This window comes from Castor canadensis, chromosome 1 (assembly GCF_047511655.1).
Source record: "Castor canadensis chromosome 1, mCasCan1.hap1v2, whole genome shotgun sequence".
In the NCBI taxonomy this organism is placed as follows: domain Eukaryota; kingdom Metazoa; phylum Chordata; class Mammalia; order Rodentia; family Castoridae; genus Castor; species Castor canadensis.
This window is the reverse complement of record NC_133386.1, coordinates 137,362,738-137,379,354: the sequence shown is the minus strand read 5'-3', so window position 1 is coordinate 137,379,354 and position 16,617 is coordinate 137,362,738. Positions and strand designations below refer to the sequence as shown.

Sequence of the window (16,617 nt, the reverse complement as noted above, 5' to 3'; positions counted from 1 at the left end):
AATGGAGGGCAGACACAAACATGATAGTTACCATCTCAAAGACTGATCCTGAAAATTGCCTCCTGACCTCATTGCACAACTTAACTGCCTTTTCCCCTACCAGGGTATCTTCTTCCCAGCTAACTGAGGAACATAACTGCACATGCCCTGGATCCATGGAGGGAGTCAAGAGTATCCAAATAAGCAGAGAAATGGAGAGAGTAGAAGAATCTTTGTCTTAGGTAGAACGTGAGGAGGAACAAAAATTGTAAGTTGTTTGAAAATCAACTATCTTCAAATGGATAAAGTCACCAGTGCTTCTAGCTTATCTTTAAAGTCTCTAATTCATCTCTAAACCCTCCTTGAAACGTTGATGCTCATTCAACCACGTCCATTCTTTTGGGGTGGAGGAGAGAATCAAGTGTCCCACAAAGACTGATGGCATGAGCCTCTGCATGAGCTTGCTCCCTCCTTCAAATGCTGCTGCATCATTAGTTTCCCTGGTCCATGCACCTCGGGACCATCTTGTTTCTTTTATCTTAATGATCAGGATTGTTTTACTACTTGCTCCTTTTACCATAAACGCTGGTCCTACAATCCATCTTGTTTTTTGAATGTTTGTTACTCCTGAGGTCTGTTCTTTGAATTGCTTGAGTTCATCTGATCAAAATGGCATTAAAACTGTATTCCTACATAAAAGCCAAGCCAACAAGTATTCACAGCATTGTTTTTCACGCCATGATCTGCAGAACTCCTCAATCAAACACTGCTGAGAGGCTTGTTTAAAAATCAAATTTTGGCACAGTAGCTCTGGATGGCAGCTCAGGAATCTGTTTGAAAAATCCACATAACTCTAAAGCACTGAGGTTTTAGATCCACTAACTTAGGGCTTTTTGAGTAAATACTTCATGCATTTAAGAATCCTTGACTTTACCAGTAGACCCTAGATAATTTTGTCTTAACACCTAAAAATTTGGTAGAGCTTAATTATAAAAGAGTTCCTGAGATTAGTGCAGTTAATTAATTAACTAATGCAGTTATTTTGTATTGAATATTATTTATTGATCATGGACGGTGTTCCCACTCATCCTGTGCTAAGCAATTCTTCTAGTTATTAGAGTACAGAAACACTAGCAGATGGAGAGACAGAGGGTGAGATCATTGCTGAGTAAGGTTTGATTGTGAGTCTCTCATCACTGTGTCTCAGCCTTTACTTCTGGGGAGCAGGGAGGTTTTTCTTGTGATAAGAAACAGGCATGCTGTGTGTATTTATATATCAACCTAGCGGAAGCGTCACACATCAGAAGTCACACATGAGCTGTTTTCATGAAATTTGAGGAAGAAATAGTGAAAAATCAGCTAAAAGGAGTGGAAAGAAGGCATTTCAACTGTAGGTCACATAGAGTTCTCGTTTGAGTCCTGGTCATTTCATAGTGAAGCCACAACAGTTAATGAAAAAGGAGTTTAAAGCTTTTGCCTAAAACAACGTTCTTCCTCTCTCAGGCTATCTGTAAGATACTTGGCCACCAAAGCATCTTCACAGCTGCCTTTTCTTTGTGAACAAGCTTCTTCTTAAGGAATTATTATCCTGTTCCTGGGTGGTTCTATGACAATATATCAGTCACTGACCATGAGGTTCCCCTCAGAGGGGCCTCCCAGCAAGTTTGGATTCAAGCACCTCTCCTAATAAGTCTGACCCCAGCTATGTCTTTGAAGGTCTTGCAGTATTTCCTCTTAAAATCTTTGGTGTTCAGCACTGAACTGTCTTAAAAACTTAGAAAACACTTGTTTGCAAAATGTTTCTATCATGTCAACCGTCCAGAGTTCCATACAGAGGTTCAATCCCAATTAAATATTGCAGAAAAAGAGGCAATGCTTCCACCAGTGCCTGTGAACTTACTGAACACAGGTACCTTGTCTTGTCCATCTTAGCATTTTTAGTCTTCCCCTCACTGACTGCTTTCTTGACTCCCCAGCCCTCCAATGCCTTACTCAATGTGCAGCACACAGCAGTGCTCAAACTACTATGTGCTTATTAGAATTGCAGAGAATTCTTGGGAGGAGGTGTAAGCAAGGGGATTGTGGTCCTAGGCCTGCCCAGGCAAAAGCAAGACCCTATCTGAAAAATAACTAAAGCAAAAAAGAAAAAAGACTGGGAGTGTGGATGGAACTGGAGAACATCATGTTAAGTAAAGTTAGCCAAAGGATGCATATTTTCTTTCGTATGTGGATAATAGACTTAATACAAATACAAGCAATATTATGAAAAACAGGTGATACTAAGGGGAGGTCACATATGAGAGAGGGAGGGTAAAAGAAGAAGTTAAGAAGGAGAATATGGTTGATGTACTTCCTCTACAAGAATGAATATAAAAATTTTAAACCTATTGAAATCACCGTACAAAGGGGGCTAAGGTAGAAAGGAGTAAAATAGAGGAGATGAACCAATTCAGGCCATAATACATACATACATGGAAATGTCACAAGGAAACTCCCTGTATATCTACACTTTTTTTTTTTTTTTACAAAAATAGAGAACAGGAGGGTAGAACAGGTCCTATCTGGGTGGTTGGTACCAGTGGGAGGGTGGAGGATGTGGGGAGAGGGTGGAAGAGGGTGAATATGGTGCGAATATTGTATACAAATGTATGAAAATGGAAAAATGAAACAGGAATGAGGGGAGGGGATACAAAGGGAATGATGGAGGGGGTGAATTCAACTATGATATACTGTAAGAATTAGTTTAAATGTCACAATGTACCCCCAGTATGACAATAAAAAAAATGGAGGTGTGAGTTAAGTGGAAGAGCACCTACCCGCCCTGAGTGCAAACCCCAGTACTGAAAAAAAATTGTGTAAAATTAATGAGAAGACCTTGTCTTAAAGCAGATAGATAAGCAGAGGATATATGAATTCTTTATTTTTTTTTTTGCTATATGAACCTAAAGAAAGCAGAAATATGGCATATTCCATTGCATGAGAGCAAGATAATTTCTTATTTACTGCATTCGAAAGGATGCTAAACTGTGAGAAAAAAGACTGGACATTGTGGTTCTTTTTAAATTCTAACATTTATAATATTGTAGAATTTATGTTGCTTGCTTTTAAATATTAAAACTTTCCACCCTTTGCAACAGATATTTTGTGTGCCCATTACTGCCCTAGACACAAAAACACAGCAAAGGTTCAAAGACAAACCAGGCCCCTGCCGCCAGAAGCTCACAGGCAGGAGACTATTGCAATGAAATCCAGCAAGTTTTGACAGAGCCATGAACACATAGCATGAGAGGTGTTCAGAAGAGAACCAAGCCCTATGAGGTCAGGGAAAGCTTCCCGGAGAATTGAGGGGGATGACACCTGGCTGTGATCGTACAGTATTTTGCCAGCTGGACAAGGGGAAAGACATTCCCTTGCAGAGGGAGGAACAGGAACACAGAAATGCGAGGTGTTTGATAGATTTAGGCAACCAGGTGAGGCTGGAACTAAGGATTTGAAGAAGAGATCAATAAAAGAAACATCTCGGAGAAGATGACCTAGTCAGCTCCTGAGAGGCCTTGCTTAGGACATCCACTGCAAGGTCAGCAGAGCTACACTGCATGTTTAGAAACAGAGAAATAATACAGAAGGATCCCCATGGCAACCCTGAGAATTGGGAGGTGGCAAAATTCAAGAACCTCATGTAGTAAACCAGGTGAAAGACAATGGTGGCCTGAGCTAAAGTCTAGTGTTGGGATACGGAGAGCTAAACAAAGACCATCCAGTGTTTGGTCTAGATTAAAAAAGAGGAAATGTCACTGTTGACCTTAGTATTTTAGCTTGCAAGAGCTAGTATAAAAACTACTGCAAATTGAGTGAGTTCAACAGCAGAGATTTATTGTCCCACTTCTTCGGAGGCTATAAACCTCAAATGAATCTTTTGGTGATATTGTTTTTTTTTTTTTTTTTAAAGGTCACACGACTTTAATGTAGTGCATTCATAGAAAAGGCCAGCTTTCGCTCCCAGGTGTGCTCTCGTCCTCAGGCTTTAATGTCATGATTTAGAAGATGCAGACTGTTATTGCCTAAATATTACTCTATATATTTCCATCAGTGTTTAGGAAAACACTTTAAATTGCTACTTAATTTACACCATAATTACTGGATTACAGCTTTAGCTCATTGGCAATTTTGGAAGCAATATTTTTGAAAGCTATGGATGTCCCTGATATCCGTTTAAACCGGTCTCCGTTCAGAGACAGTCTTGGCAGCTTACAGACTTCCATTTCCCACTGCACCAGGTTCTCCGCATGTCCGTCGCCGTGGACGCAGAAAAGCAGGAAGCGCTCCCTCTGCTCGTAGTCGCAGTTGTTGGCGTCTAGCACTTTGCGGATTTCCCGCATCATGTCACTGGGATCCATGGAACTAGTGGTTTTCATGCTCCAGGTGAAGCGCAGAGAGCGAAGTTTCGCTTCTTTGTTTTCATCCTTTTGCTCAGAAGATACATTGCGACTGAAACGCACAGTGGTGGGTTTATTTTTAATTGCACAGGAAAATGAACTTTTTCCACTTTATCAAGTTCATCAGCATCTCCAGCACAAAGCTGACAAGTGACCTCCACATTTTCTCCATGCAGATTCATATTTACTAAGAGGTGTTCATGTGTATTCCCACCCCCAGCAGAAGCCATGAGCACAAAAATCCACCTGGCTGCAAAATCTTCACCAGACACCTGTACCAACTAAAATTAAGAAAACAGTTTGCTCTGGGTGCTGGTAACTCATGCCTACAATCCTAGCTACTTGGGAGGGAAGGATCAGGAAGATCATGGTTGGAGGCTAGCCCAGAAATGATTCTAGAGACCCCATCTCAAAACTAACCAACACAAGAAAGGGCTGGTGAAGCACAAGCATGAGGCCCTGAGTTCAAACCCCAGTATAGACAACTGTCCCTTCCCCTGCCCCCCAGAAAAAAAAGGAAAAAAAATCTGTTACACATTATTCTTGGAAATCAGGCAAAGTAGACAAACATTCTTGCACTTGGATTGTCGGCCACCTGCCTCCTGTTCTGTTCACTGCGCAGTTTCTCTGCTAGTCATGTCCTAACACTGTGACTGCCACAGACATCGGCACTTAGGATGACTGGGGCCTCAATGTTCACAGCTTAAAGTTGCTCTTCCCAGCAAACAGTACACTGAGTGCATGACCAGGTCAGCCATTTTCTCACTCACCTCTACCCACCTCACTGTTTTTCCTTCTATTTTGTTAAATTCCCAGTTTCATAGTATATATATGAAAAATTTTGGTGGTGTGGTCTTATAGTGCCAGCTACTCGGGAGGCTGGAGCCGGAGGGTTGCTGAAGTCCAGGAGTTCAAGGCTAGCCTGGGCACTAGTGAGACCTTATATCCCACCACCCTCAAAAACAAACAAACCAAAACAACTCAGATGATAATCATACTAGTGAACAGATGGAGAAATGAAATGTTATCGTTAATTTGCAGAGAACCGAAATGACTGGTCTGTATGTCAGGTAGATTCAGAGCACAAGCTAAACTGCTGATACTCAATAGGTTAAAAAAATGAGCAAAACCACTCTACCATTTTTGGGATGGAGAAATCTGAGGTGAAGAAATCTGTGCTGAGTGTCAGCACAGGGAAGGTAGGCATCTGCTGCAGGGTCAGGGGTGGGGAGCCACCCAGGGAAGAGAATGAGGAAGGTGGACAAGAACGAATGGCCTCCTGAAGAGACCACTCCCCCCTCCCAGCATTTCAGTAACAGACATCGGAGCCAGGGAGTATAAAAAGTACTGCAAATTGAGTGAGTTCAACAGCAGAGATTTATTGTCCCACTTCTTCGGAGGCTATAAACCTCAAATGAATCTTTTGGTGATATTGTTCTTACCGAAGGCTGTGAGGCAAGGACTTGTTCAAGACCTCTGTCCTCGGATGGAACGTGACCGTCATCTCCTTTTGTCTCTTCACACCATCTTTCCTCCCTATGCTTGTGCCTCTGTATTCAAATTTCCCCCTTGTTTCAAGAACACTGGTTTAATTACATTTGGGCCAATCCTGATGACTTCATTTTAATTTGATAATCTCTGTAAATATCTTTTCTTCCAATAGGATACAATTCAACTCTTGGTGGTTTGTGGGGCTGAGACAGAGAACTTAAGAAGTTTGATGGATGCAGGGGAAGAGGTTGAAACTGGATTCATCGTGCAGTTTTCTTAACTGTGCTGGTATTATGGCTGCACAGACTGCTTGCTTTTGTGACTTTTATATTATGCCTGTGAGCTGTTTTGTCTCTATGTTTATCTTGCTTTGTTCTTTTGCCTTCTGACAGTACCTAAGGGGCTGATGCTGTAGAGAAACTTTGTTCTTTTCCCTTCTGACAGTACCTAAGGGGCTGACGCTGTAGAGAAACTCCGGGTTGTCCAGCTTATTATGCACAGGCTGTCAGATCCTATGGAATTGAAGACTTTCTGCTTGGATGACATTAATCCATCTTTCAACTGTCTCCTCCCCCCAAGATAGTGGCTGTCATTGCTAAGAATGACACCTGAGGCCAGCAGAACCAGCCTCTAGTAGCTCTCCACAATTGTGTTGTCAGTGAGAACCCCCAAAAAACTCAGACCCGTGGCTCAGAAGGCAAAGATCTTGCTGTCAGATTTATCAGCAAAATGTACTCAGACGCTACACTGATGACTCTTTATTTTCCCCAAAGTTGTCATTGGCTCTGGCTCTATGGGGCGAGATAGGATAAGTAACTTGTCAAGTCCCAGGTCAGAAAACCATGTATCTGTCCTTCAATTTTTTTAAAAAACAAAATCATCAACACTAGCCAAATCCTGAGACACACATAGCTACCCCAGGCCTGAGGCACCTGTCTTTTGTCACCTTGAAATAGCAGGGCCTGTTGAAGGCAGAGATGAATTGTGAGTTCACCCAGACAGGAGAATCATATTGGACAGAGGACTTCCTGGTTTTAATTAAAGTACTGAAATTGATGAGTATTTTAAGTGACTTGCCAAATTGCCTGACAAAATGATTTCCACAGGTAACTCCTTGTTTTCAGAAAAATGCAAGAAAGTAGCCAGAGCTTTGAAGTGAAGCAAAGAAATGACATCCTAATGGAGCATTAGCTGGACGATGCCTGAGGTTTGGAAGATGACCAAGTGGTACCATGGAAAACTCCTTTTATTTTAGTCCCTGGAGTAGCCCCAAAGCCTGACTTTGGGTGTATCCAAGCTTGTTTTTCTCCCTAATTTAAAAAGGTGTTGGAATTATATTTCCCTGAATAATTATTACTGAGAGTTACTTTTAAAGAAAGACAATAATAGTTTACAAAGTTGGGATTTAATTTGGTAACCTGACTTAATCCTGATTTAATCAGAAAATTTGGAGAAATATCAACCTAAGACTTTTTAGGGCAAAGCAATCCAAACATAAATATAATGCATTGCTTTCTAGCTAAGCTGAAATGTTGTGTTAGATAAAGAAAAAAGGGATTTTAAATTCACATATCCTAGTTTTGTTATTCTTCAAAAAAGAAACAAAAAGAACCTGATGCTTTTCTTCGTGAGTTTATTTATAAAATGACTCAGTGGCTTCTGGTTTGGATGCTGCGTGGGTTCTTTGGGGGGACAGTTATTATATCCCAGAAGACCTCAAAATATTGCTAGAATGATTGAAGGAGTGGTTAGAACTCTGTGCTGACAGGGAAATGAAGAGTTTTCATGAGGAATCAGGATGATTGTGAAGACATTTGGATTTTCTCTTTTCACCAACAGAGTTAGGAAAAGCCTGGAGTTGGATGGGCTGTCCCAGACTGTTGGGGTGGATATCCTCCACTCCACTGGACCTGCCCTCATGAAACCTGCTATTTCACTTCTCAGCACCTATGTGTGGCACTTGCTCTGCCATCAAACATCTCTAATGCCCCGCATCCTAGTAAACTACACTTTTAATTCAACCAGTGAAAGGCAGAGGGGGAAAAAGTGAATTTTAAAAGGAAGCTGCAATATTGTGGGGATAGGCATAATCATCCTCTGTGAATTTTAACCAGCCTGCAAATCCCCATTTGTCAGGATGAGTAATCCATGGATGTCTTACTTTCTAAAGGCCTTCAAAGAAAATTTAATGTTGTCGAATCATTGGGGTCTTATTTGATATGTGGGTAGTTCATGTTAACATTAATGAGTGTTTGTCACAGAGAGACTTCTTTATATAGAGATTAGTAAGGAAAACACAGAGCAGCAATTTCAGTGGCCCTGAGTGAGCAAATAAGGTCACTGGCTTGATTCTGTTGCATCAGAAAAGATAAAAATGTGACCTCAGGAGGGATGACTTTATGATGGACTGGGAAAGGAGAGAAGAGACCACTGCTTCCTCTGAAGGTCTTCTTTTATAACAGTTCATAGAATTGGAGGAAGTCTTTTATTAAAGTGTTCCTTGATATTTAAATTTTAATAATATAATTGACTTCTGAATCTCCTGGAATTTATAGTTGGATGGGAGGCAGAAAGAGAGGAAAAGATAAGGGACTGAGTTTCCCGCTTAGGAAAGCAATTTATTAATAATAAATAACAAATGATAGGTAATAGGCGTATAATGTGGGGAGAGACTGTGGTTTGAGAGGCAATGGGGAGACTGTGATTCTGGTCTCACTTCTATGACAGGAATTTACTCCTTTTGGTCTTTGATTTCCTTAGCAATAAAATGAGATACCCAGATGAGTTCTCTTGACATCTCCCCTTCCACTGAGTTGATGATTATAATGTAGAGAGCAAAATGTGCTTGACATTGATAAATAAGGGGACAACATTACAAGGATAAGTTGACATTAATCATGAAGGATTGTAGGAAAAGGCACAGTAAGAGCATCTTTGTAAGTGATCAAGGTTGTACACAGAGGTAACAGATCTCAGTGAACAGAGCATGAGGATTTGGAGTCAGGAGGGAGGTCTGAGTCATAGCTTGATACCTGCTGTGTGACTTGGGGAATGTTTATCTCCCCCTGCCACCATTTTGTCATTTGACACTCAGGACAATACAATTGCTTCACCGGATTATGATATGGGATAATTCAGATTCTGGATGCCCAGGGCATATCATATCATCTGAAGTGGGTGATCAAAGATGGAGCCTATGGTGCTGAGTAATGCATGTATACACTGACACACTGTTGAGTTTAGCAAATATTCCCTAAATTTGTTGTTTAACTCTTTGAATGTAAATTTTATCTTATCTTCACTAGGGGAGTTTTCTATTTCCAAGCTTGACTCTCTTCAAAAGGGAATTTGTATAGTGTTAATTACCCACACGTAATTTATCTAGTTTATTAAGTTTGACTTCTGTTCTTTGGTGTTTTTTAAAGTGGATCAAATCTAAAAGCCTTCTAATATCTTGCTCGTTCACATTTGCCCTCTTTTATGAGCAGCTGTGATATGTGATGTCTGACTTCAAAAAAAAATCTCTCCCTTCTTGAAGCATTAACCCAGAGGAAGCTTTTCTTCCAGTGATTATTCTCATAGGTTGAATGTTTTTTAAATTGCAATTGACAGAGTGCTTAGTGAAATGCTGTATTTAGGAACTATTGTGTACCTATGTCTATTATCTGTGTTTCCTTTTCTTTTCTACCAAGCGGTGTTTCCATGGGAAAAGCGCATTTGTTGCTTAGGAGATCGTCTACTCTTGTCTTCTTGCTTAACCTTACCATTTAATCCCAGACAGGTTTGCAATGTCACTCCCAGTTGCTGTGGAGACTATTATGATATCATGTGTATGGAGGTGTTATTTAAGGTGGTGACTTAGCAGCTGGATCTGAAATGAAAAGGGTTCATGCACATGTCTGTGGACACACACACACGCACACACACATTCATGCACACACACTCATGTGCACACACATAGCTGAATTTCTTTGAAATGATTCTATCACAGACTTTGTGAAAGAAAACATGCATCAAACTTTCTTTACTTAATTTAGTGGACTTTTATGCTCTAAGACAGCCTGGATTCTCAGTCATTCAGGATTAAAATAGTGACAAGATGAAGGATGATGTAGGATAACTGTTCCTGCTTAAGATACCACCCAAATCTGAAGCACTTTGTAGCTGTGCTAATTAATTTGTAGCATGCACCCAGATCTTGCCCTACAAGCTGATCATTTTATTAATAAGTGTGACTGGAAGTGAAGCGAGATACAGTAATAGTGGGTAAATTTGATCACTCACAACTAAGCTAGAAATTTTATTCCGCTGAAGGGAAAAGGAAAGGAGAGGGTGCTGGCATTTCATTGAGTTCTTTGTACGAAGTAGTTAACATTCACAAGATCTTCAGTCTTTTCTCTCCTGGCACCATGATATTTTCCTTTCCCTCTCCAACACCAACCTACAAATATGGCTGAGTTTATCCCACCCAGTATCTACTTCTCATCCCCATCTGAATCACACTCCTGCCTCATCACTGTCATTCCATTTTCTATTAGGTATCAAAAGAACAATCTACTGCTCCCATGCAACCTGTACTAACATCACCAGAGGAGCATGCCAAACACAGAAAGCCACTTTAGGTGGGGATTTCCCTCAGAAGATTCAGAACATGGCCCAGATCTCTACTTTTTAGCAACTCCCTGGGAGATTCTGGTGAACCAACAGGTAGTGGAACATTCATCAGTACTCATTGCTTCTGATTCCCTTTCTTCCCATCCACTCACCAGCCCTTCAGCGTGGCTTAAAATGGTTTCACCGGCACACCATGGCCCTCCCTAACTGTCAAATGTAAGGCCTGGCTGCTGACCTCCACTTGGGAACTTTCCGCCCCTGGCCTCCTAAGCAATTGTGCTCTCCAGTCATCCCATGACTTCTTTGATACTTCTTTCTTGGGGTCTTTTGTGGATTCCATTTTTGGAATCCATTATTGTGCTCTCTGAGTACAAATTCTGAGCAATTTTGTCCTTTGATATGGCTTAGCTACCATGGCACCCACATGTACCTGCAACTTTGGCAGTCACTTACCTGAGCCTCAGATTCAGAGACTTATCTGAAGGTTTATATGTGTCCTGTAAACTCTTCAGGCTCAGCCTATACAAAACTGGACCCCTTGTCTTCCTCACTAAACCTTCTACCACCTAGCAAAGGTCCCACTGTCAACCAAGCAAAAACTCAAATCCACTCTTGTCTAACTTTCTTCTGACATTACCAAAATCTTCCAATTTTTCTCTTAAATATTTCTTGAATATGTTTTATCTCTTGTGTCCCAGTTTCAGACATTTATCACCCCTTGAGACAGTGTTCTAATATTTTCTCCCAGATATCTGGCAATAATTTATGTTCTGGCTGCCCCTTATTGGATGGTTAGCTCCATGAGGTTAGAAAATATGACTTCTTCATGCTCTTTTCTCAGCATCTAGCTGAATGCCTGGCAGGTGATCAATACAGATAGATAAATGAAAGCATGAGGCATTCAGCACACAGCATCTTTGGAAGTTCTTACTTACAGATCAAACATACAAAGTGATGAGATTTATGGCAGGAGTATTCAAAACCTGAATTACCAGGAACCTGATTGGTGGTGGTATTAAGTGTAGAATTTTTCAACTTATTTCCCTCCTTCAGGTCTTCAGCACTAAACTAGGTCAACTGAAATTTTCCCCTCACACTGAGAGAGAGCTGGCCATTTCGTTTAAAACTGACATTTCTTTACTTTCATTGCTGCAGAGCCCAACTTTACAAAGAGTGATTCAGACTTGTATATTCTCCCCTGACCTATTCAGATTAGTAGTGAATGATAGGCAGTCATCAGTGTGGTTTGGGTCATCTCTGTCACAGAGGGTTGCTGTGGCAGTTACCTCACTGAGTCTCTCTGATTTCTCTGTCGGATCACAAACGGGATATTTACTGCAAGAAAATGTCCTTGAGAAATTCAACACTGCCATTCCTTTTAGTCTTAGCATTCCGTGCACGCACATGCAACAAGTGCTTGTCCAGTCAGCCGGTGCATTGGGAGAACTGGTAACGGCTGTCCTCTCTGACTCATGAAACCACTGAGCTTCCCTGCAACTCTGTGTCTCTCCCTGTAAAACTCACTAGTTCTTCTGGTCCCTCAGCAGGTAGTTGCCTTATATATGCCTTATATATAAAAAGCATTTATAGTTTCCTGGAGGAAATATATCCATGTAAATAAGTGCTAATTCATATAGCCCAGGGTGGTAGCTGACATTTGAAAGCCTATGTTTACAGTTACAGCTTCTAGGATTACCCTTGCAGTTTACGAAGGGAGCATCAGCGTAGAGCACATGTGAGGACTGGGGCACAGGGTGCTGCATAACCTACTGTGTAGTGTGTGCAGCCATTCTAACAAGACCTGTCTATGCTAATGAGCCCTGGGCATGGTATGGAAAATTTCAGTGTACAGATGATACAGAAATCTTGAGTCCCTAAGTATATTTTTTATCTTTTGCTGCCGTCAAACTGGCAGTCACTTGAATTTCACATCCTCTTGCTTTCCAGTGAGCTTTCATGAAAGGCACTAATGAGAGGCAAGTGGCCAAGAGGCAGGCAGGTTAAGGCAAGGGGATGATCTGAAGCAAAAACTGCATAATTAGCTCCCCAAAACAGCTCCAAAAGGGATCATTTTGCTCAATCCTGAGTGCTCCTGCAGGTCGGGCATCACTTATTCTGTAGGGATGAAGTAAGGACTCCTCAGGCAATGTCTAGCTCAACAGCACAGGAGAAGAGAGAGGTTGGAAAAGCAAACACAATAAGACCCTGTGCAAAGGCCTGCAGGCCACACCCCAACCAGTGCCATAAGGGAAGCTCCATGTGATGCACTTTCACCCAGAGGCAGAAAAGTATTCCTGGCATTTGCCCTTCTCGTCCATAAATTTGTTCTTCCACATTCATCATGAACGCATACTGGAGGTTAGCCCTATGAGGGCCTAGGTCAGAAAGGAAGAATGTTTCTTCATCTCTGAGACTTTGGAGAAACCCATGGGACCAGTGAGCAGGTACTGTCACTGTCTTTGACAAAATGTCTCATATTCCATGGGACATAGCCACCTATGCAGATTCTCTCACATTTCTCCTCATCTTGTATGGCTACCTTTGTTAACAATAATTAACTGAAGTCTTGGTTTTGCATTTTCCTATGTTCATTGATAAATCCTATGCTCCTTGTTATTCATATTCTTTCATTCTTTGATGCTTTATGACACACCTGGGTGGCCTAGAGGTCACCAACTCTGTTTACTTATACATAGGTAGTTTTGCAAATAAAAGGAACTTTTCACTTATAAGAGAACTAAAATTAAGGGCATTTTAACCCTTTGTCATCAGTAGTTCTTTTTATAAAAACATTTTTATAAAATTATTTTATTACTGTATATTAATTGTAGAAAGTGAGGGGTTTTGTTGTGATATTTCATGCATGCATATATTTCAATCATATTCACCCCTCTATTACTCTTTTTATCATCTATTCCCCACCCCCCCTTTTCTAACTTTCTTACAGATTTCATTAAAATGGTTCTCATGATCTTATATATGCATATAATATAATCCAGTCATACTCTACTCCCCTTTTCTCCACTTCCTGTTGTCTTCCCCCATATAGTCCCTCATTTATGTTCATGTCATCCTTTTTTCAGATCTAGATCCCACATGTGAGAGAAAAAATGCTGCATCTGTCTTTTTGAGCCTGGCTTATTTTGCTTACTATGATGATCTCCAGTTCCATCCATTTATCTGCAGTGACATAATTTCAGTCCTGATAGACAAATAATACTCCACTGTGTGTGTTTACCACATTTAAGAAAAACCATTCAACTCTGAATAGCAGTTTCAATAGCATGGTTATTGTGAATAGCGTGGTGGTAACCATGGGTGTGCAGGTGTCTATTGTGTGCTGACTTTGGGTATATGATCCAAGGTAAAAGAGAGAGCTTTCCTGGCCTTAATATAAGGAGTTCCACATAAGCTCAGACAGCTATTTCTTATCCGATGGATGCTTCTAGATAACAGTACATTTGATGGTCATGTCTTCTAGGCCAACGTAAGCTAAGTAAGTTGTCGGCAGTGATTTTAAGAACTTTCTTTTGTTTGCAATCATCCTAAAAAATGAGAATAATGCCCTCTGAACTCTACAAAAGTCAATGATTGAGTGGGAGCCCAATGACAGTTGAATAAATCCACAGTGTGTCATTAATGCTTAAATCCTCAGATTTGGAAGACTGACAGAGAAAGAAGACCAAAGAGTTTGGACAGAAGGATGGGTGGCATTGAAATCTGCTTTACATATAATCCACCAGGCTCATGTCTCGCAGGCTCTTGCTTCTCTGCTGCTTACTAAGCACAGAGATAAAGGATGGAAGAGGAACAGATCACTTCATAAATGAGTCTGATCACTATCGAATGTCTTTCCCGTGGTGTTTTCCCCAAGTGATCTTCCATGGGTGTGGTTAACAGAGAAAGTAAACTTGATGCATTTGAGTTGGTTGCCAGCATGTGGTGTCACTAATTCTAGAGTCATACATGTCTTGACTCTATATACTGAGTGCTGTGCTAAGTGCAGTGGACATAAACATTACTGAACAGTTCCTTTCTCAGAGAGCTCATACTAAAACCGAGACAGACACGTGAGCCTGCAGTGATGGCGGTGCGTACACTTTGCAGTCTTTACTTCAAGGCAGCAAGGCCTCTCTCTCCACTCTTGGCAGAAGACTGTGATGAGTGCCATCTTCTTGCTACCGCAGCCCTAGACGACCAAGGACAGAGACAGAAAATCAGAGATCCCAACAATATTCGTTCTTTTGACTTTCATTTCCTCATTCTTAAACCATAATTACTGTTTCTCTACTCTGGAGAGTACAATACAGAGCATCCTGTAGGCCTCCAGCAAGCAGAGATAATGACGTCCTCTAAGGGGCAGGCTCTGGCAGGTTCCCAGGACAGGAATAGAGGAGTACAGTACAAGAATGAGATGAGCAGTGTATGGGCTGAATGTTAGTGCCCCCCATTCATGTGCTAAACCATGACACCCATTTTGACAGTATGTGGCGATGAGGCCTCCAAGGGAGTAATTAAGGTTACGTGAGGTCATAGGGTGGAACACTGAGCACTGATCTAGTAGGGTCGTAAGAAGAGACGATGGAGCTCTCCATCTCTCCCTTTCCCTCTCTCTCCAAGCCCCATTTGTGAACACCAAGGAGAGGCCATGTGAGAAATAACAAGGAGGAGGTCATCTACAATGCATACAGAGGGTCCTGCTCAGAAACCAGCCACACTGGTACCTTGACCAGATTTCCAGCTCCAAATTGTGAGAAAATAATTTTCCCTTGCTTAGGCGATCTACCTGTGGTCCTTTGTTATGGCAGCTCTTGGGCCCCTCTTGTACTGCTCCTGTGTTTGTGCCTCCATCATCACAGGTCTGTGCTTTCATGAGCAACTATGCTGCTTAAAGTTTTGTTCCCCCTTATTCTGACCCACCCTTATGCAGAACATTTAGACAAAATTAGCAGGATGACATCTTCATGTGGTTGATGTTGAGAATACATTCCTTACAAGAGTTTTCCTCTTGCAGTAGGGCTTTACTGCATGCCACAGTTTTCCTCTGGAATTGATTTAGTCTACAGCACATTCAAATATAATAATAAACCATATGATGAGGGCATTCTACTTTATTATTAAAATATCAGGAATAACTGTCTGATGAGGCCTTCAGCATTGTGTTTTAGTTATATACGGAGAAAAAGAGTTCTTAGGCTTCAACTCAGGGTGTAATTTAGAAAAAAAATTACTTAAATTAACTATGAAGCACCTTTCAGCCATTTGTTCAGCAGTGAAATTCCACAGAATGCCTGCTGTTTTCTCTCTAATTTTTGACATTATTATCTTTCTGGAAACAGAGCTGCTATTTAACTCAGCTAGCACTGAACAGAAACTGATTATTCTCTTTTGATGTAACTGAAGTGACTTAAATACTTGCAGTCTTTTGTGTTAAGAGAAGATGAAAGCATAGGAGAAAAGTGTTCTGTCTTACAACTCAAAATAAATATTTCAGTATGAAGTGGCTATCATTTCTGTAGGAAAAGCATATTGGGTCATTGGGTGTTCAGTAATAGAAATAGATGTGAGCACTTCCTATAGGGCCCTCTATTTGTCAACGGTAGAAAGCCATTCTTTGACTTTGGTTATGATATGTGACTGGGCAGAGGAAGAAGCTGAGGCTAAATTATACCAGGTACTTTTCTTGCTATAAATCAGAGACTTGTCATTACCTTGTCCATAATCCATATTCTGGTCAGAGTTGTTCAGAAATTGAAATTCCTTTCTTGCATCCTCTCAAAGGACTTTCTGCATCAGGGACAAGCATGTCTTGAAAGGTTTAGGTCAATTTCAGACAAATTAGATCTTTTAATTCTTGGGCTGGGAGATTTAGCTGCTCTGGGGAACCTCCTGTGGCATTTACTAGTCTCTGAGAAACAAAGATAAAACAATAAAAGAGAAATCAATGTGTTACAAAAATAACAGTAAGATGGAGAAGCTCCACACCAGCTCTTCGGCTTCCTATTTAGTGGCACAGTTTGGACTTAAAAAAGACTGTGCTTGCTCTGGTCCAGGCCTCCCATCTCCTCTGTGTTTAGGGGAGGGGCACAAATGAGAT

The 16,617-nt window shown here is 41.0% G+C and overlaps 1 protein-coding gene across 1 annotated transcript; it reads right to left on the bottom strand.

Moving 5' to 3' along the window:
* Positions 1-1,588: 1,588 nt before the first annotated feature.
* LOC141410489 (MAP/microtubule affinity-regulating kinase 3-like) lies at positions 1,589-14,705 on the bottom strand. Its single transcript, XM_074083176.1, has one exon. The coding sequence runs from the start codon at positions 4,392-4,394 to the stop codon at positions 4,122-4,124; it is 273 nt and encodes a 90-aa protein (XP_073939277.1). The 5' UTR covers positions 4,395-14,705; the 3' UTR covers positions 1,589-4,121.
* Positions 14,706-16,617: the final 1,912 nt, after the last annotated feature.

Excerpts from the sequence above, each read along its gene's own strand:
- LOC141410489 (XM_074083176.1), bottom strand. The coding sequence starts at position 4,394 with ATGAAAACCACTAGTTCCATGGATCCCAGTGACATGATGCGGGAAATC.